At 39.9% G+C, this 20584-nt stretch overlaps 1 protein-coding gene across 3 annotated transcripts in view; it reads right to left on the bottom strand.

Moving 5' to 3' along the window:
* The window catches only part of LOC128692035 (kelch-like protein 5), a 155250-nt gene that overhangs the window by 5882 nt on the left and 128784 nt on the right, over positions 1-20584 (bottom strand). For all 3 annotated transcript variants that reach the window (XM_070085174.1, XM_070085176.1, XM_070085175.1), the window contains one exon: positions 19570-19741. In XM_070085174.1, coding sequence (XP_069941275.1) covers positions 19570-19741 — 172 coding nt within the window. The remainder of the gene's footprint in view (positions 1-19569; positions 19742-20584) is intronic.

Here is a 20584-nt window from a genome sequence, read left to right as displayed (position 1 = left end):
TTTGCAAAGGTGCCCAGATACAACAGTTTAGAAGCATATATAAAGATACATAACATACCCCTTCAAACTGCCAATATCCCAAACCCCTCCTTTAAAATGCAGTCATTGTACTTCCCATTTCCAGTACTCAAGTCCGGCTATATAATAATAATCGGTTTCCCTGAATCCCTTCACTAAATATTACCCTGCTCACACTTCAACAGCTCATCAGGTCCCAAAAACAATTCGTCTCCATTCACTCCTATCGAACATGTTCACGCACGCTTGCGGGAAGTCCAAGCCTCTCTCCTACAAAACCTCTTTCCCCATCCCTCCAACCTTTTTGAGGACAACCCCTACCCCACCTTCCTTCCTCTACAGATTTATACGCTCTCCAAGTCATCCTACTTTGATCCATTCTCTCTAAATGACCAAACCATCTCAAGAACCCCTCTTCAGCCCTCTGACTAAAACTTTTAGTAACTCCACACCTCCTAATTTCCACACTCCAAATTCTCTGCATAATATCTGCACTACACATTGTTCTTAGACAGGACATCTCCACTGCCTCCAGCCACCTCCTTGCCGCAGCATATAAGAGTGTTGCTATTATACTTTCATACATTCCCTTCTTTGCCTCCATAGATAACATTTTTTGTCTCCACATATACCTCAATGCACCACTCACCTTTTTTCCCTCATCAATTCTATGATTAACCTCATCCTTCATAAATCCATCTGCTGACACATCAACTCCCAATTATCTGAAAACATTCACTTCTTCCATACTCCTCCTCCCCAATTTGATATCCATTTTTTCTTTATCTAAATCATTTCATACCCTCATCACCTTACTCTTTTCTATGTTCACTTTCAACTTTCTACCTTTACACACTCCCAAACTCGTCCACTAACCTTTGCAATTTTTCTTTAGAATCTCCCACAAGCACAGTATCATCAGCAAAAAGCAACTGTGTCAATTTCCATTCTGTATTTGATTCCCCATAATTTAATCCCACCCCTCTCCCGAACACCCTAGCATTTACTTCTTTTACAACCCCATCTATATATTAAACAACCATGGTGACATTACACATCCCTGTCTAAGACTTACTTTTACCGGGAAGTAGTCTCCCTCTCTTCTACACACCCTAACCTGATCCTTACTATCCTCATAAAAACTCTTTACAGCATTTAGTAACTTACCACCTATTCCATATACTTGCAACATCTGCCACATTGCTCCTCTATCCACTCTATCATATGCCTTTTCTAAATCCATAAATGCAATAAAAACTTCCCTACCTTTATCTAAATACTGTTCACTTATATGCTTCAATGTAAACACTTGATCTACACATCCCCTACCCACTCTAAAACCTCCCTGCTCATCTGCAATCCTACATTCTGTCTTACCTCTAATTCTTTCAATTATAACCCTACCGTACACTTTTCCTGGTATACTCAGTAAACTTATTCCTCTATAATTTTTACAATCTCTTTTGTCCCCCTTCCCTTCATATAAAGGGACTATACATGCTCTCTGCCAATCCCTAGGTACCTTCCCCTCTTTCATACATTTATTAAACAAAAATACCAACCACTCCAACACATATCCCCCCCTGCTTTTAACATTTCTGTCATGATCCCGTCAGTTCCAGCTGCTTTATCCCCTTTCATTCTACGTAATGCCTCACGCACCTCCCCCACACTCACATCCTGTTCTTCTTCACTCCTAAAAGATGGTATACCTCCCTGAGCCTCACTATCCTCATAAAAACTCTTACAGCATTTAGTAACTTACTACCTATTCCATATACCTGAAACATCTGCCACATTGCTCCCCTATCCACTCTAACATATGCCTTTTCTAAACCCATAAATGGAATGAAAACTTTCTTACCTTTATCTAAATACTGTTCACATATATGAAAAAGAGGATAAATAAATATACAAGGTATGATATAGCACATAATGAAAGTAGTTTATTAGATTATGTATTGGTGGATAAAAGGTTGACGGTTGGGCTCCAGGATATACACATTTATAGAGGGGAAACTGATATATTGGATCATTATTTAGTTGTAGCTACAGTTAGAGTAAGAAGTAGATGGGACAAGAGGAAAATGACAACAACAAGTAAGAGGGAGATGAAAGTGTATAAACTGAGGAGGAAGTTCGGGTGAGATATAAGTGTACTTCAGTGGTTAGTGAAATTGAAGGTACCTCTGAATTCCCTGCTAATCAAGGTAAGAATATTTTAATAGTAGGCGATTCTCAAGTAAGATATATGGACCGTGCATTTTGTAACAGAGACAGAAAGGTCAGACAGAGAGTGTGCCTTCCTGGAGCTGGTGTTGGTGACATAGTCAGCAGGTTGGATAATATTATGGCAGGTAATGGGAACAAGCCCATTATCTGTCTTAGTGCTGGACATAATGACATTGGGAAGGGCAGGAGAGAGGAGCTGCTGGATAAGTACAGGTTAGCCATAGAAGTAGTTAGGTCTAAGGGAGGGATCCCAGTCATATGTAGCATCTTGCCTAGAAATGGAGTGGGCAATGAATGGATGTCTAGGGCAATTGGTATAAATTGCTAGCTAGACAGGTACTGCAAGGAACTTGCAATCCCATTCATTGATAACTGGGACCTATTCTTTGGCAAATGTGATATGTATGCAAGGGATGGGGTTCATCTCTCTGGGGTTGGAGTGGTTGCATTAGCCAATTCAATTGAGAGGGTAACTGATGACTTGTCTAGGAATTTAAACTGATAGATTATAGAGGTATGGGTGTTTGTGGGAAAAAATCAGGCTGCAGCATTAGGGTTAAAAACAGCAGTTATTACTGGGATACCTCAGGGATATGTTTAAAAGACAATATTCAAAATAAAGTTGCTAGTAATGGCAAATCAATTGATCAACAAAAAAAGAGAGATAGTAGAGGGCAACGAGTGACTAGCTCCCTTAAGGTTTACTATACAAACAGTAGGAGTCTAAGAAATAAGATAGATGAGCTAAGATTACTTGCAAGTGTAGGTAATACATGTATAGATATTATTGGTATAACAGAGACCTGGTTCAACCTGAAAGATAGAGAAATGCCTTCTGAATGCAACATACAGGGTTATAAACTATTCCACACTGATAGGGTCAACAGGAAGGGTGGTGGAGTGGCGATGTATGTCAGAGAAAATTTAAATTGTTGTCTTAGACATGATATAAGATTAGAAACATCGAACACTGAATCTGTTTGGCTACAGTTTCTCGAGGGACGTGACATATTAATTTTGGGTGTGATTTATAGGCCTCCAATCCTTGATAGGGAGTGCAGTAAGCTGTTATGGGACGAAATTCATAAGGCATCTAGATATGAAAATGTTGTGATAATGGGAGATATTAACTTTAGACAAATTGATTGGAACAACATGACAGGAAATCTTGAGTCTAGTGGCTTTCTTGATACGGTTCAGGATTGCTTTTTAGAACAGGTTGTGACAGAACCAACTAGAGGAAACAATCTGCTTGACTTGGTTCTTGCCAACAAAGATTCACTAATTAATAATCTTAAGGTTAATGATGAGCTTGGGTAAAGTGATCACAAATCACTTAGTTTCAATATATCATGGAATTACCCAGATAACTACAATCACATCTCTGTCCCAGATTTTCGCTTGGCTGACTTCATGGGACTGAAAAATTACCTGGGTGGGCTAAATTGGGATGTCCTGACTATGGGTCAGGTAGGTGATCTACGTTGCCAATATGACGTTTTTCAGAACATAGTTCTAGCTGCCCAGACAACTTTTGTTCCAAGTAGGGAAATTAGATCTAACAAAAATGATCCCAAATGGATGAACAATAGATTAAAACATCTCATTGGTCAAAAGAGAGGCATATACAGGCATATCAAAAGAGGGGATGAGCAGTTAAGAAATCAATATATTCAATTAAAGGTAGAAATAAAGAAAGGAATAAGAAAAGCAAAAAGGGATTATAAGGCTAAGGTTGCAAGGGATTCAAAGACTAACCCAAAAGGGTTCTTTCAGGTATACAGAAGTAAGATTAGGGACAAGATTGGCCCACTTAAGAGTAACTCCGGTCAGATCACTGACAGTGATAAGGATATGTGTGAAATTCTCAATACCTACTTCCTCTCAATTTTCACCCAGGAAAATACTAGCGATATTCCTGAAATGATAGATTATGTAGAACAGGATAATAAACTATGTACGATTGCGGTAACTAGTGACATGGTCCTCAGACAAATAAACTAAAACCTAACAAATCCCCAGGCCCTGATGAACTGTTTGCAAGGGTGTTAAAGGAATGTAAAGAGGAACTTAGCATACCTTTGGCTAATCTTTTTAACATATCACTACAAACTGGCATAGTGCCTGATAAGTGGAAAATGGCAAATGTAATACCTATTTACAAGGCAGGTGACAGGTCCTTGGCTTTGAACTATAGACCAATAAGCCTTACCTCCATAGTGGGAAAATTTATGAAATCAATAATTGCCGAAGCAATTTGTAGCCATCTTGACAGGCACAGATTGATTAATGAATCTCAACACGATTTTACAAAGGGGCGTTCCTGTCTTACGAATTTACTAACTTTTTACACTAAGGTGTTTGAGGAGGTAGATAATGGTAATGAATATGATATTGTGTATATGGACTTCAGTAAGGCTTTCGATAGAGTTCCACACCAGAGACTATTGAGGAAACTTAAGGCACATGGAATAGGAGGAGAATTTTTTTCCTGAGTAGAGGCATGGCTGACAAATAGACAGCAGAGAGTTTGCATAAATGGGGAGAAATCAGAATGGGGGCACATCACAAGCGGTGTTCCTCAGGGGTCAGTGTTGGGCCTGTTGTTGTTCACAATTTACATAAACGACAAAGATGAGGGAATAAATAGCGACATAAGCAAATTTGCTGATGACAGCAAAATAGGCCGTCCAATTCATTCTAATGAGGACACTAGAGCACTCCAGGATGATTTGAATAGACTGATGCAATGGTCGGAGAAGTGGCAGATGCAGTTTAATATTGACAAATGCAAAGTTCTAAATGTTGGACAGTTAAATAACCATGCCACATATAAACTAAATAATGTAGATCTTAATACTACTGATTGCGAAAAGGATTTAGGAGTTCTGGTTAGCAGTAATCTAAAACCAAGACAACAGTGCATTAGTGTTCGCAATAAAGCTAACAGAATTCTTGGCTTCATATCTAGAAGTATAAATAATAGAAGTCCTCAGGTTGTTCTTCAACTCTATATATCCTTGGTTAGGCCTCATTTAGACTATGTTGCTCAGTTCTGGTCACCGTATTACAGAATGGATATAAATGCTCTGGAAAACGTACAGAGGAGGATGACAAAGATGATCCCATGTATCAGAAATCTTCCCTATGAGGATAGATTGAGGGCCCTGAATCTGCACTCTCTCGAAAGGCATAGAATTAGGGGGGATATGATCGAGGTGTATAAATGGAAAACAAGAATAAATAAAGGGGATGTAAATAGCGTGCTGAAAATTTCCAGCCAAGACAGGACTCGCAGCAATGGTTTTAAGTTGGAAAAATTCAGATTCAGGAAGGATATAAGAAAGCAGTGGTTTGGTAATAGAGTTGTGGATGAGTGGAACAAACTCCCGAGTACAGTTATTCAGGCTAAAACGTTGTGCAGTTTTAAAAATAGGTTAGATAAATAAATGAGTGGGTGTGGGTGGGTGTGAGTTGGACCTGACTAGCTTGTGCTGCTGGGTCTGGTGCCATGCTCCTTCCTCGAGTGGAGGTGACCAAACTGTGTGGGTCATTGAGCTAATCTGGGGGGATAGGGGGGACATGGACCTGCTCCGCATGGGTCAGTAGGCCTGTTGCAGTGTTCCTTCTTTCTTATGTTCTTATTGGCAGAAAGGTGGGCTGGTGCAAGTATGAGTAGTGGGGGGTGGGGGGGTTGAAGAGGGTTGGAATAGTTTTAAAAATTCAGTATTACAATGTGGGGCAGAAATTTATGGTTATAGGAGGGTGGGTGCAGTAGGAAAGAGGAGTCATTGGTGGAATGATGAAGTAAAGGGTGTGATAAAAGAGAAAAAGGTAGCTTATGAGAGGTTTTTACTAAGCAGAAGTATTATATGAAGAGTAGAGTACAGTGGACCCCCGACATCTGATGTTAACCCATTCCTGAGAGCTCATCGAATGTCGAAAATATCTAAAGTCGAATTAATTTTCCCCATAAGAAATAATGGAAATCAAGACACTCAAAAGTATGAAAAAAAAAAAATTTACCACATGAAATATTAAGTTTAATGCAATAGAATAATTACAACAACAATAACAATAGAATAATAACAGTAGAATAATTGACACTTACCTTTAATGAAGATCTGGTGATGATTGATGGGATGGGAGCAGGGCAGAGTGTCGAAGTTGTTACTGTTTAGAAGGGGAATCCCCTTCCACTAGGACTTGAGGTAGCAAGTCCTTTTCCGGGGTTACTTCCCTTCTTCTTTTAATGCCACTAGGACCAGCTTGAGAGTCACTGGACCTCTGTCGCCATTCCTTTAACCCATAAACGGTCCAAGCAGATCTATGTTCACATGTGTAGTGCTACAAAAGTAGATCTACGTTTTTTTTACATACATGTATTTTCAAAAAAAAAAAAAAAACAGATTAAAGTTTTTTACACATTTTCAAATGTAAAAAAGCAAAAAGATGATCTACTTTTTTTACATACTTTCAAATGTTGAAAAAACGTATATATACGTTTGGACCGTTTACGGGTTAAGATTTGCCTAAAGTGGGCCACAACATTGTCATTGTAATAGTCACCAGCACGGTTTGCAATAGCTGTGTTAGGGTGATTTTCATCCATAAAGGTTTGCAGTTCAACCCACTTCGCACACATTTCCTTAATTTTCGAAGTAGGCACAATGGATTACACAACTGGCATAGGCTTCTCAGGGTTAGCCCCAAAACCTTCAAAATCTTTCTTAATTTCCATACTAATTCTCACCCTTTTTACCGCAGGGTTGGCACTAGAAGCTTTCTTGGGGCCCATGGTGATTTATTTTGCAGTTACAAACACAAAAAACACTGGGATAAGGTGAAATGTATCGAATGTATGCGTGGATGCGACCACACTGGCTGGCTTGTAAACACTGGCGCTGAGGCCACACGTGGGACGCGTCCCGGACGAATCTCGTTAGGCGAGGCAAAATTTTTGCGTTGAAATGTATCGTATGGCGGATTTAACGTAACGTGGTGCCATCATAAGGCGGGGGTCCACTGTGTTATTATATTATTTTTATTACATGTAAAATAAGGTATAGAAAAAATAGTTGCATGCTCCACTCAGCTGGATTTTCAGTTTGCATACTGTTAGGGTTAACAGATTCTTACACATTATTACAGCAGTTCTTTATTGTAATGTGTAATGCACACACAGCTATTTTTTGAAGCAAGATTTGTGGTTCAGTTCACCCTTATTCTCAATTTGTGGTTCAGTTCACCCTTATTCTCAATCAAAATACAGTGCAGCCCCGACTTACGATATTAATTCATTCCAGAAGTCTGTTCGGGTGCCATTACCGAACGAATTTGTTCCCATAAGGAATATTGTAAATTAGATTATTCCGTTTCAGACCCCCAAAAATACACGTACAAAAGCACTTACAAAAATACAATTGCATAATTGTTCGAGTTGAGAGCTGATCATAAGGCGAGGGTCCACTGTATGTGACAGTTTACTTAGCTGTCAGATATTATTACTGCAGTAATAATTGCATAGTAGCATTCTGCACCATTATATGTAATTCTAAATCACATTGCTGTCTGTTTTCTTGTATTGTTTGATTAAGATGTACAACTAAATCTTCAAAATTAGCTTGTTGTCCCTTAATGTATTTTTGCAGAAACAAGCACCAAAAACAGTGATAATATGGATAATATGGAATGTATCGAATGTATCCTTAGATGCGCGCATACTGGCTGGCTTGTAAACACTGGCACACACAGGGCAGTTCAGGCCAGACGTGGACACGTCTCGTATGAATCGTATCGAATATCGGGTTTTCGATCGAATGTCGAGGCAAAATTTTTGCGTTAAAATGCATCGAATGTCGATGCCATCGAATGTCGGGGGTCCACTGTATATGGAGAGTAAAAGGTGAAGAAAGTGGTGAGAAAGTGCAAAAGGAGAGCAGATGATAGACTGGGAGAGGAACTGCCAAGAAATTTTAATGAAAATAAGAAAAATTTTTGGAGTGAGTTAAACAAGTTAAGAAAGCCTAGGGAACGAATGGATATGTCAGTTAAAAACAGAGTAGGGGAGTTAATAGATGAGGAGATGGAGGTATTGGGTAGATGGTGAGAATATTTTGAGGAACTTTTAACCCTTTCAGGGTTTCGGCTGTACTAGTATGGCTTACTGTTACGCCCTTTGTGCATAATTTAAGAAGGGTCAATTGATTAGTGTGTAATTACGGCTTTTTCACTTAGTATTATATTACTGGTACCTTTATTCGTAGCTAAAATAAAGACTCCTAGTTTTATAATATTATCTGGCCATGAATTATTGATTTATTTTGTAGGATGTTTTGTGTTTATATATCGAATTGCCTTGTGGTCGTTTATGCTTCACAAACTCACTCATTCCGAGGTGACGTCAAGCTAGGGAGTTTTACTCATGGCAGTTCATTCTCTCCTCCGGTAGAGAAAGCACCAAGCCACGGAGCTCCCTTATTCTCTTGTTGCAAGCCTCAGGAGAACCTTTGAACCAGGATTCCTAGGTTCAACCAAGGTTGCTTGGATTACTTCAGTCTCGGAATACTTGACGGGTTGCGTCTGTGCAGTCAGCCATTTAAGTGAAGCAATATCCCACGTCTGAGTTCTCCAACTATTAAAGTCTCGTGATAGTCTCTAACCAGTTCTAGCTGTAGTGTATATGATTGACTGAGGAGGTGGTAAAGGCACCCTATCTAGTGATTCATTGATCTTGACTTTGATTATGAAATTACAGAGATTGTGTACATATGAATTTATAAGAAAAGGTATACCTAAATTTTATCAATTATTTAAATTACTAAGTGATTATAAGCTTAGTATTATACTGAATAAAACCAGATAAAGCATTATAGAACTTTTTTGCCTTATATTTATATGTGTGTAAGAAGACCTAAGTGGATCTTCACCTGTTGTTACTAACGTGTCTCCTCTCTGAAAAGAAAGGCTCAAAACGTAACAAGTGGGGGCCTGTCCTAGGAGATATCCCGACTATATCTTCCCAATGGAAGTTCACATACAGCAACTGGTTAACGAATTGACTTTGGATAAGTTAGAGACTTTGAAACTGCAGACGTGCTTGCGGATAGCGAAACATTTAGGGGTGACATATAACAATCATTATACCACAGAAACCGTTCAGTCTATTATAAGGAATATCTTATTCCCCATACCTCCTGAAGTTTCTGAGTCGCCTGATTCAGAGGTCAAAAGTCTAACATCCCAGCTGGATCGCATGTCTCGAGTAAACGATCTAGAGGCATCAGGTGGAGCCGGCAAATCAGCCCCTGGAAGTCCTACAAATTCCTTAGTTGCTGAGAGTATGTCAATCCCAGGAGCAGAGGAAATGTCGCGTGACAAACTTCCCCCTGAAAGGGAAAAATGAAGCAGGGGCTTCTAATAGTCCGTCGCCGAACTATGATGCCGTGCGAGGAGCGGGAGCTTGGCCCAAGATACGACCGGAAGGGTTTCTTCCTCAGTCTCCACCAATTTCCTTGACACCTATCTCTCTGGACTATTTTAAGAGAATGGTGCATCTCATAAATCTGCAAACGGCTCAGTTAGAAGCACAGCGAAAACTGTATGAAGAAGAATTTGAGAGAGAGAAAATCCGTTGTGAAAGACAACAAGCGGAGAGAGACGTTAGACTGACGGTTTCCCCGAACCTCTCCTTTCATTTACATAAGGCAGCATCTTTAGTGCCTCGGTTCAGTGAAGCTGACCTTGACACCTATTTTCACACCTTTGAGAACCAGGCAAGGGGGATGCAATGGCCTAAGGAATATTGGGCCACCCTATTGCACACAACTTTAACTGGTAAGGCTCAAAAATGTACAGCTACTCTGCCTTATGATAAGTATGTGAATTATGAGGTCGTTAAAAAAGTAATTTTGGAAACTTATGACTTGCTCCCATTGAGCTACCAATGGACTTTCCATACCCTACAACGGCTACCCGGGCAAACGTGGGTAGACTTTGCCCGTCAGAAGAAGGTAGCCCTGGAAAGGTGGTTAAGGGCCTCGGGCTGTGACTCTGTGGAAAGCTTAACTCAGTCAATATTACAGGAAGAGTTTAATAATGCCCTGTCGGGAGACTTGCGTAAGTTTTTAATTGATCATCAGACTTTGGACGTCTTAACTTCTGCCTCGCTCGCTGATCATTACGAAATCTCCTCTCAGTTAATGAGAGATAAATCCCCTCGAGAGAAAGTAAGGAGAACACCCCCTAGGGATTGGCGATACCGGCCAAGAGAAGAGATTCGCCAGAAATTACCTCCCCATCAGGTGGCTCCTTACGCTGTTCTTAAACCTAATGCTGGGGAACATTTCGATACTAAGCCCCACCTGGAGGTGGATAAAGCAAGGAAGAAACCTACCTGCTCCTACTGTCAGAAGAAAGGGCATGTGAGAAGCCTCTGTTACAAGCTAGAAAGAGACCAGAAGAATAAAGTTCTTGATGTGGTTCCTGTACAGATGACATCTACCAGGTCCCAGGGACAGCTGGACCCATGGATGGAGCAAGATTCAGCCGGTCAAAAGGTTCCCACTTCTAGATGACTTGACTCCCTCAATCATGTCCCAAAAAAAAGTAAGTGAGGCAATGAGTCCTTATTTTTCTATCGGTAAGGCCGGGACTACCAAATCCCAACTCGGTGAAGTAAAGTCTTATAGAGACACCGGGAGCTACCTAACTTTGTTGAGGGAAGGTGTTCTCTCTTTGAATGACTCTACCTATACCAAGATAGACGTGCTTTTAGAGGCGTATGGAGGGACCGTGTCTCGGGTTCCCCTCCATAAAATATACTTGAAAATAGGTTCTTATGATGGATATGCAGTGGTAGGTATATCAGAAACAGAATTTCCCATTAGGTCAGTAGACTTACTTGTCGGAAACAACTTGGGCCTGGGAGGAATCTGTAAAGAACCTCTCGTCATAGAGAATACCTCAGCTGAAAATTTTGCCCTTGAGGCTTGCAAGGAGGGTCCACTTTTATTTCCTCTCACCGTAGTTACGAGAGCCATGGCAAAGTCCCGTTCACTCCCTTCGTCTTTGAGCAATAATCCCTCTGATTGGGGCCTGGATCTATTGTTTAGCAATGCTCACATGCCAGAAGCTGAAGATAAGTTACCAGAAATTAGTACATCAGATCTAACGGCCTTGCCCATTAATGATTTTAAACAAGAAAATTTGATCCAAGAACAGCGAGAAGACTCTTCTTTGGAGGGAGTAAGAGGACTAGCCATTACTGAAACTGAGGCGGCAGATGCAAAAGATTGCTTCTATTATAGTAATGGTCTTCTTATGAGGAAAATTCCTACAACTGCCCCAGGTATTAACTTAAGTGCTACAAAACAGGTACTGGTTTTGCCGGGAAGATTCCGAACTCTGGCTCTGGAAGTGGCCCATAATAGTCCAATGGGGGGACATCTGGGGATACGGAAGACACTGAGAAAGTTGTCTCGATATTTTTTCTGGCCCAAGATGAAAGAGACGGTGGTAGAGTACCTTCGAAATTGCCCGATTTGCCAGAAAATAGGTAAACCAGCACAGACACCGCCACCTGCTCCCCTCATTCCTATTGCAGTAGAAGGAGAACCTTTTACTTGTTTGATAATCGATTGTGTGGGGCCCCTTCCTAAAACCAGGTTGGGTAATCAATACCTGTTGACTATAATGGATACTGCCACCAGGTATCCTGAAGCTGTTCCATTAAGAAAAATAAATGCTCGAGCTATAGTAAGGGCTCTAATTCGATTCTTTTCCCAGGTAGGCCTGCCTCGGGAAATTCAATCAGACCAAGGCTCTAATTTTACTTCCAAAGTGTTCCGAGAAGCATTATCTAGACTCGGTATTAGACCCTTACTCTCTACTGCTTTTAGACCTCAAACCCAGGGGGCCTTAGAGAGATTTCGCCAAACTTTAAAGTTCATGATGCGTGCTTATTGTGAGCAGTTCTCTAAGAATTGGGATGAGGGAATCCCTTTTCTCCTCCTCGCAATCAGGGAGAATGAGCAAGAAAGTTTAGGGTACAGCCCCTTTGAGCTAATATATGGACATGCGGTATGAGGACCATTGGCCGTGTTACAGGAAGTATGGTCCAGAAGGGCCGATCCACCTTTGTATTTATCGCCATCTTTAATGCAAGAGCACTTGTCCTTCACGAGGAGCCTGGCTTTAGAAAATATAGCAAAAGCTCAAACTAAAATGAAGCAGCGTTTCGATAAGAAGGCTGCTCTATGTTCTTTTCAAGTAGGGGATAAAGTTTTAGCTCTAAAATTGGTTCCTGGGCATACGCTACAGCCCAGGTATGAAGGACCCATGGAGATAGTGAGGAAACTGAGTGAGGTAAATTACTTAGTTCGTACTCCAGGTAAAAAGAAGTCCAACCATGCCTACCATGTAAATCAGTTGAAAAGGTATTATGAGGGAACATCGCCCACTACTTCCATTCTACCACAAGAAGAGGATACATGCCTTACAGATTGTTCTAGAGGGGTAGAAGTGCGTCTTAAAAATTCAGAAGTGTTGAGCACTATGGACCAGTTTTTATGTAACTTAGGAGATGACCAAGCTAGAAAGATTAAAGAGTTGCTAATGGCTTATCCGAGTTTATTCGGAGACGACCCCAAACGTTGCACTCTGGGGACACATGATGTGGATGTACAAGGTGCTCTGCCAATCAAGCAAGCCCCTTATCGAACGAGCCCAGTGAAAAATAAGGCACTTAAGAGAGGAAATAGATTTTCTGTTAACTCACGGTTTGATCGAATGCAGCAAAAGTCCGTGGGCTTCGCCCTGTGTCCTCGTGGCTAAAGCAGATGGATCTTACTGTATGTGTACAGATTACCGGAAGGTAAACTCCGTGACCTTACCAGATGGGTATCCTCTACCTAGGGTGGACGATTTAATAGATAAAGTCTCCAGGGCTAAATATGTGAGTAGACTAGACCTGTTACGAGGTTATTACCAAGTACCACTGTCAACACGAGCCCAAGAGATATCGTCTTTTACTGTTCCTGGTAGTCTATTTAACTATTTAGTTATGCCCTTCGGCCTCTGCAATGCGGCGTCTACCTTTCAGAGGCTGATAAATAGTCTAACTTATGAGCTGGAAGGTGTGGAAGCTTATTTGGACGATTTAGTAGTGATAAGTGAAGAGTGGGGACGGCATGTGTCTCGGCTAGAAGCACTTCTGAAAAAATTAGAAGAATACAATTTTACGGTTAATTTAGCCAAGTGTGAGTTTGGGCAAGCCCGAATAAAATACCTTGGCTTCAGTATCGGCCAAGGAACAGTAGCTCCTCTTAATGCTAAAATCAAAGCCTTTTCAGAATTCCCTATACCTCGGGACAGAAAAGGAGTACAAAGATTTCTAGGGATGGCCGGCTACTACCGCCGGTTCTGCCCCAACTTCTCTCAGGTGGCAGCTCCCCTGTTTGAATTAACCAGTTCTAAAGTTAAATTCTGCTGGACCTCAGAATGTGACATGGCTTTTAGCAAATTGAAACGATTAATTGAATCGTCACCAGTATTACAAAGTCCAAATTTTGATGTTCCCTTTTCTTTGCATGTAGATGCCAGTAGCTATGCTGTGGGAGCAGTCTTGTTACAACCCTCATCCTCCTCTAATATTCTTCATCCTATTTGCTATTTTTCTGCCAAATTAAAGTCCCACCAGTTAAATTATGCAATGGTAGAGAAAGAAGCCTTAGCTTTAGTGTTATCTTTAGAGTACTTTGAAGTTTACCTGGACACTACTCCCCACAAAATCACAGTCAATTCAGACCATAACCCTTTGACCTTTATTAATACTATGAAGTCGAAGAATGCCCGGATTCAGAGATGGGCTCTTCGAATTCAACCCTTTTCAATAAGTATTAACCACATACGTGGCCAGGATAACGTAATTGCTGACGCTCTGTCCCGCCCTTAAAGATAAGTCAGATATTCCCTTTTTCTTTTTTTTTTCTTTCCAAATAATTAATATTGGTTTTGTGTTTAATATTTTGACTTTTGCCATCAACAGTAAGAAGATTGCTGTAACAAAAATAGGAGTCCTTATGGAGTTGAGATCCAGGAGGCCAGTCTGGCAGAAGCTGAGAATATACACTGCTTTGGCCATGTCTCCTGTTGTGTTCCCATGACGTCCTCAGCTTCTGACATCGCCAGAGGTCAACTACTGTGTGTTTGCCTCTAAGAGATGGAGCAAAGTTTAAAATTTCGTTTCCTGACTCCTGCTTCATGGTGACCCTGAAAAATCTTTTTTACTCTGAAGGACGTTGTCTTTGCAATTGCCTGGATATATAGTATAGAATGGAGGCATTGTGTGCCTGGTATGAGTTGAAGTCTATTGGTGCGACAGTCAGTCGTACGGGAGGAGTGTTACGCCCTTTGTGCATAATTCAAGAAGGATCAATTGATTAGTGTGTAATTACGGATTTTTCACTTAGTATTATATTACTGGTACCTTTATTCGTAGCTAAAATAAAGACTCCTAGTTTTATAATATTATCTGGCCATGAATTATTGATTTATTTTGTAGGATGTTTTGTGTTTATATGTCAAATTGCCTTGTGGTCGTTTATGCTTCACAAACTCACTCATTCCGAGGTGACGTCAAGCTAGGGAGTTTTACTCATGGCAGTTCATTCTCTCCTCCGGTAGAGAAAGCACCAAGCCACGGAGCTCCCTTATTCTCTTGTTGCAAGCCTCAGGAGAACCTTTGAACCAGGATTCCTAGGTTCAACCAAGGTTGCTTGGATTACTTCAGTCTCGGAATACTTGACGGGTTGCGTCTGTGCAGTCAGCCATTTAAGTGAAGCAATACCCCATGTCTGAGTTCTCCAACTATTAAAGTCTCGTGATAGTCTCTAACCAGTTCTAGCTGTAGTGTATATGATTGACTGAGGAGGTGGTAAAGGCACCCTATCTAGTGATTCATTGATCTTGACTTTGATTATGAAATTACAGAGATTGTGTACATATGAATTTATAAGAAAAGGTATACCTAAATTTTATCAATTATTTAAATTACTAAGTGACTATAAGCTTAGTATTATACTGAATAAAACCAGATAAAGCATTATAGAACTTTTTTGCCTTATATTTATATGTGTGTAAGAAGACCTAAGTGGATCTTCACCTGTTGTTACTAACGTGTTACTAACACTTACACACCAGGGTTTTTGATGTATTAGTATGCCTAAATTCAGCGCCCTCAAATCTAATGAGAGAAAGCGGGTAGGCCTACATATGAAAGAATGGGTCTATGTGGTCAGTGTGGGTGGCATAAAAAAAATCCTGCAGTACACTGCGTAATGAGAAAAAAAATCCTTTGACCGTGTTTTTGGATTAAAACAGCGACTTTGCACTGTATTTTCGTATGGTATTTATTGTTGTATTCTAGTTTTCCTGGTTTCACTTTATAGAATGGAAGACATATTACAGAAATTGAGATGATATTGACTGGTTTTACAATGAAAAGTACCTTGAAATTGAGCTCAAAGTAGCAGAAATGTTCGATTTTTACCAAAGTTCAAAAGTAAACAAATCATGCTCTGCATCCATTACACGTCAACTGGCGAGTCTAAAATTCTTTCACAAGTGCGCTGATATTATTTATATCATTTCTACACTAATGCAGTAGTCTGCATAACAGTAAATCTTCTATTTTTTGTGAGAGTAAAAATTCAAAGTGGAAAGCAAAAGAATGTAAGAGGGGCATGGGGACATGACTAATGAACAGAGGAAATGTTATATTAGTGCTAGGAATGTCTTTCTTGTTTATTCTGGACCCTATTCGGAAATTGGAATCTTTTGAAATTTGTGTGAAATTGGCAAAATTGATAAATTCTGACCACTGTATTGGATAGTTGAAATCGGTAAATGGGTGGTTTCTTGTACTCATTCGATAGAAAAAATGGAGTTCCAGCGAAATAGTTACGATTTTTGTCGACTAGTACACTGGAATTGGCCGAAAATAGGGTTCAAAGTGGGCAAAATCGTCAATGCGTAAACATCATCGAGACTGCTAACTTCGCGAGAGCATAATTCCGTAAGTTTTCCATCAAATTTCATACTTTTGGTGTCATTATGATCGGGAAAAGATTCTCTATCTTTTCATAAGAAAATTTTTTTTTTTTTTTTAAATTTGGGCAACCCTGAGAACAAGTCTCCGAGAGGGCCTGTTGACCCTGAAAGGGTTAAATGTCAACGAAGAAAGGGAGGCGGTAATTTCATGCACTGGCCAGGGAGGTATACCATCTTGTAGGAGTGAAGAAGAGCAGGATGTGAGTGCTGGGGAGGTGTGTGAGGCATTACGTAGAATGAAAGAGGGTAAAGCAGCTGGAACTGACTGGATCATGACAGAAATGTTAAAAGCAGGGGGTGGGGATATAGTTTTGGAGTGGTTGGTATTTTTGTTTAATAAATGTATGAAAGAAGGGAAGGTACCTAGGGATTGGCAGAGAGCATGTATAGTCCCTTTATATAAAGGGAAGGGGGACAAAAGAAATTGTAAAAATTATACAGGAATAAGTTTACTGAGTATACCAGGGAAAGTGCACGGTAGGGTTATTATTGAAAGAATTAGAGGCAAGACAGAATGTAGGACTGCGGATGAGCAAGGAGGTTTTAGAGTGGGTAGAGGATGTGTAGATCAAGTGTTTACATTGAAGCATATATGTGAACAGTATTTAGATAAAGGTAGGGAAGTTTTTACTGCATTTATGGATTTAGAAAAGGCATATTATATATTGGATAGGGGAGCAATGTGGCAGATGTTACAAGTACGTATATGGAATAGGTGGTAAGTTACTAAATGTTGTAAAGAGTTTTTATGAGGATAGTAAGGTTCAGGTTAGGGTGTGTAGAAGAGAGGGAGACTACTCCCTGGTAAAAGTAGATCTTAGACAGGGATGTGTAATGTCACCATGGTTGTTTAATATATTTATAGATGGGGTTATAAAAGAAGTAAATGCTAGGGTGTTCGAGAGAGGGATGGGATTAAATCATGGGGAATCAAATACAAAATGGGAATTGACACAATTACTTTTTGCTGATTATACTGTGCTTACGGGAGATTCTAAAGAAAAATTGCAATGGTTAGTGGACGAGTTCGGGAGTGTGTGTAAAGGTAGAAAGTCGAAAGTGAACATAGAAAAGAGTAAGGTGATGAGGGTATCAAATGATTTAGATAAAGAAAAAATGGATATCATATTGGGGAGGTGGAGTATGGAAGAAGTGAATGTTTTCAGATATTTGGGAGTTGACGTATCAGCGGATGGATTTATGAAGAATGATGTTAATCATAAAATTGATAAAGGTAAAAAGGCGAGTGGCGCGTTTAGGTACATGTGGAGACAAAAAACGTTATCTATGGAGGCAAAGAAGGGAATGTATGAAAGTATAGTAGTACCAACACTCTTATATGGGTGTGAAGCTTGGGTTGTAAATGCTGCGGCGAGGAGGTGGTTCAAGGCAGTGGAGATGTCTTGTCTAAGGGCAATGTACGGTGTGAATATAATGCAGAAAATTTGGAGTGTGGAAATTAGGAGAAGGTGTGGAGTTAATAAAAGTATTAGTCAGAGGGGTTGTTGAGGTGGTTTGGTCATTTAGAGAGAATGGATCAAAGTAGAATGACATGAAGAGCATATAAATCTGTAGGGGAAGGAAGGCCAGGTAGGGGTTGTCCTCGAAAAGGTTGGAGGGAGCGGGTAAAGGAGGTTTTGTGGGCAAGGGGCTTGGACTTCCAGCAAGCGTGCATGAGCGTGTTAGATAGGAGTGAATGGAGACAAATTGTATTTGGGACCTGACAAGCTGTTGGAGTGTGAGCAGGGTAATATTTAGTGAAGGGATTCAGGGAAACCGGTTATTTTTATATAGCCGGACTTGAGTCCTGGAAATGGGAAGTACAATGCCCGCACTTTAAAGGAGGGGTTTGGGATACTGGCAGTTTGGAGGGATATGTTGTGTATCTTTATACGTATATGCTTCTAAACTGTTGTATTCTGAACACCTATGCAAAAACATTGATTATGTGTGAGTGAGGTGAAAGTGTTGAATGATGATGAAAGTATTTTCTTTTTGGGGATTTTCTTTCTTTTTGGGTCACCCTGCCTTGGTGGGAGACAGCTGACTTGTTGAAAAATAAAATATATATGCTTCAATGTAAACACTTGATCTACACATCCCCTACCCACTCTAAAGCCTCCTTGCTCATCTGCAATCCTACTCTCTGTCTTACCTCTAATTCTTTCAACAATAATCCTACCGTACACTTTTCCTGGTATACTTGGTAAATATCAAAATGGTATACAATACCGACAGGTTGGTAGGTAAGACATATAGGCAACATTTAGGCAACTTTATTCTGAAACATTTCGCCTACACAGTAGGCTTCTTCAGTCGAGTACATAAAGCAGGCAGGAGCAGTAGAGATGTGAAGACGATGTAATCAGTCCATCACCCTTGAAGTCATAGATTTGAGGTTGTCAGTCCCTCAGCCTGGAGAAGTTCTGTTCCAAAGTCTGAAACTAACTGAAGATCAAGCGACAGTGTTGAGACTTAAATACTGTTGGAAGGAGAGGTGCAAAGTAGTAGTAGTAGTAGCAGTGAGAATGTAGACACTGAGAGGTCACGTCCCTCTCAGATCAAACAATTCTCACTTGAGAATCTGAGAGGGACGTGACCTCTCAGTGTCTACATTCTCACTACTACTACTACTACTCTGCAGCTCTCCTTCCAACAGTATTTAAGTCTCAACACTGTCGCTTGATCTTCAGTTAGTTCCAGACTTTGGAACAGATCTTCTCCAGGCTGAGGGACTGACAACCTCAAATCTACGACTTCAAGGGTGATGGACTGATTACATCATCTTCACATCTCTACTGCTCCTGCCTGCTTTCTGTACTCGACTGAAGAAGCCTACTGTGTAGGCGAAACATTTCGGAATAAAGTTGCCTAAATGTTGCCTGTGTTTTACCTACCATACTTGGTAAACTTATTCCCCTATAATTTTTACAATCTCTTTTGTCCCCCTTCCCTTTATATAAAGGAACTATACATGCTCTCTATACATGCAATTCTATGTGATGCAAATATTGCCTTTACATTACAGGTAAAACATGTGATGATCTAGATATTAGCCATTAGTAAATTATTTTTGAATTCCTCCTACCACAAACAGATGAGTACTCAATACAGAATAAATTATATTATTTAAAACTGCTAAACTAATACAAAACTATGCTACAGTTTTTTAAGAATAAATAAATGTCCAAAAAATCTTGTGATTCTTACCTGTGTCCATTCATTAGTTTGAGGGTCATAAGCATGTACAAGATTTAGGTAAGTTTGGCCATCATAACCCCCAACACAAAACAAGCAATCACCCAGGAGACTCACTCCTGCACTATCACAGCCAATGCTTAAACAAGCTACTTGAGTCCAGGTGTCTGTTGCAGGATCATATCTGAAAAACAGCAATTTACTCTTGAGTTTATATGGGAGAAAAACAATGCTCTAAATTTAATTTTAAATCTTCATAAAAAAGATTTACCACCCTTTCAAGGATTCAAAATATCCCAATACTAACACTCCTATTCCTTTATAATTTTACCCATAAATATTAACATTTCAGATTACTTATTATCATTTTGCTATTTAACTTTATTTCACTAATAAGAGTATATGAAATGCTTACAAAATATGATTATCTGTTTATCCACCTTTTTCTTACTACTAACTTTTTCATACCTGTAGTCACTTTTTATGTCATGCAAGAATTCTGACAATTTATGCTATAATGCTTTAGTCTATAACTTCTCATTAAATTCCACAATAAAGACTCATTACTTCGTATCTGCAAATCTCATTATACAGTGGACCCACGGTTACTGTAATTAATCCGTTCCAGAGAGTGTGACTAAAGCTGAATTTGACAATATCCGAATTCATTTTCCCCATAAGAAATAATGTAAATCCAATTAATCCGTTCCAGACACCCAAAAGTATTAAGAAAAATTATTTTTTATAGATTAAATATAGATTTACATACAGAAAAGAATGAGAAATCGAGTATAAAACAATAATATCACACTTACCTTTGCTGAAGACTCTTATTGGTGTATGGAAGATGGGAGAGGGTTAGGGTGATGTTCCTCTACAAATGTTTGCACCTCACTCCACTTTGCACAAATGTCCTTAATCTTTGAAGAAGGCACCTTCTTCCCTCTCTCTTTCTCCTCCTCTGAAGTAATTTCCTCAGCTGGTGTACATAAGAACATAAGAAAGCAGGAACACTACAGCAGGCCTG

The sequence above is a fragment of the Cherax quadricarinatus genome, chromosome 15 (genome assembly GCF_038502225.1).
Source record: "Cherax quadricarinatus isolate ZL_2023a chromosome 15, ASM3850222v1, whole genome shotgun sequence".
In the NCBI taxonomy this organism is placed as follows: Eukaryota; Metazoa; Arthropoda; class Malacostraca; order Decapoda; family Parastacidae; genus Cherax; species Cherax quadricarinatus.
Note: the sequence above shows the minus strand (reverse complement) of the source record. Positions and strands in the feature narration are given on the sequence as shown.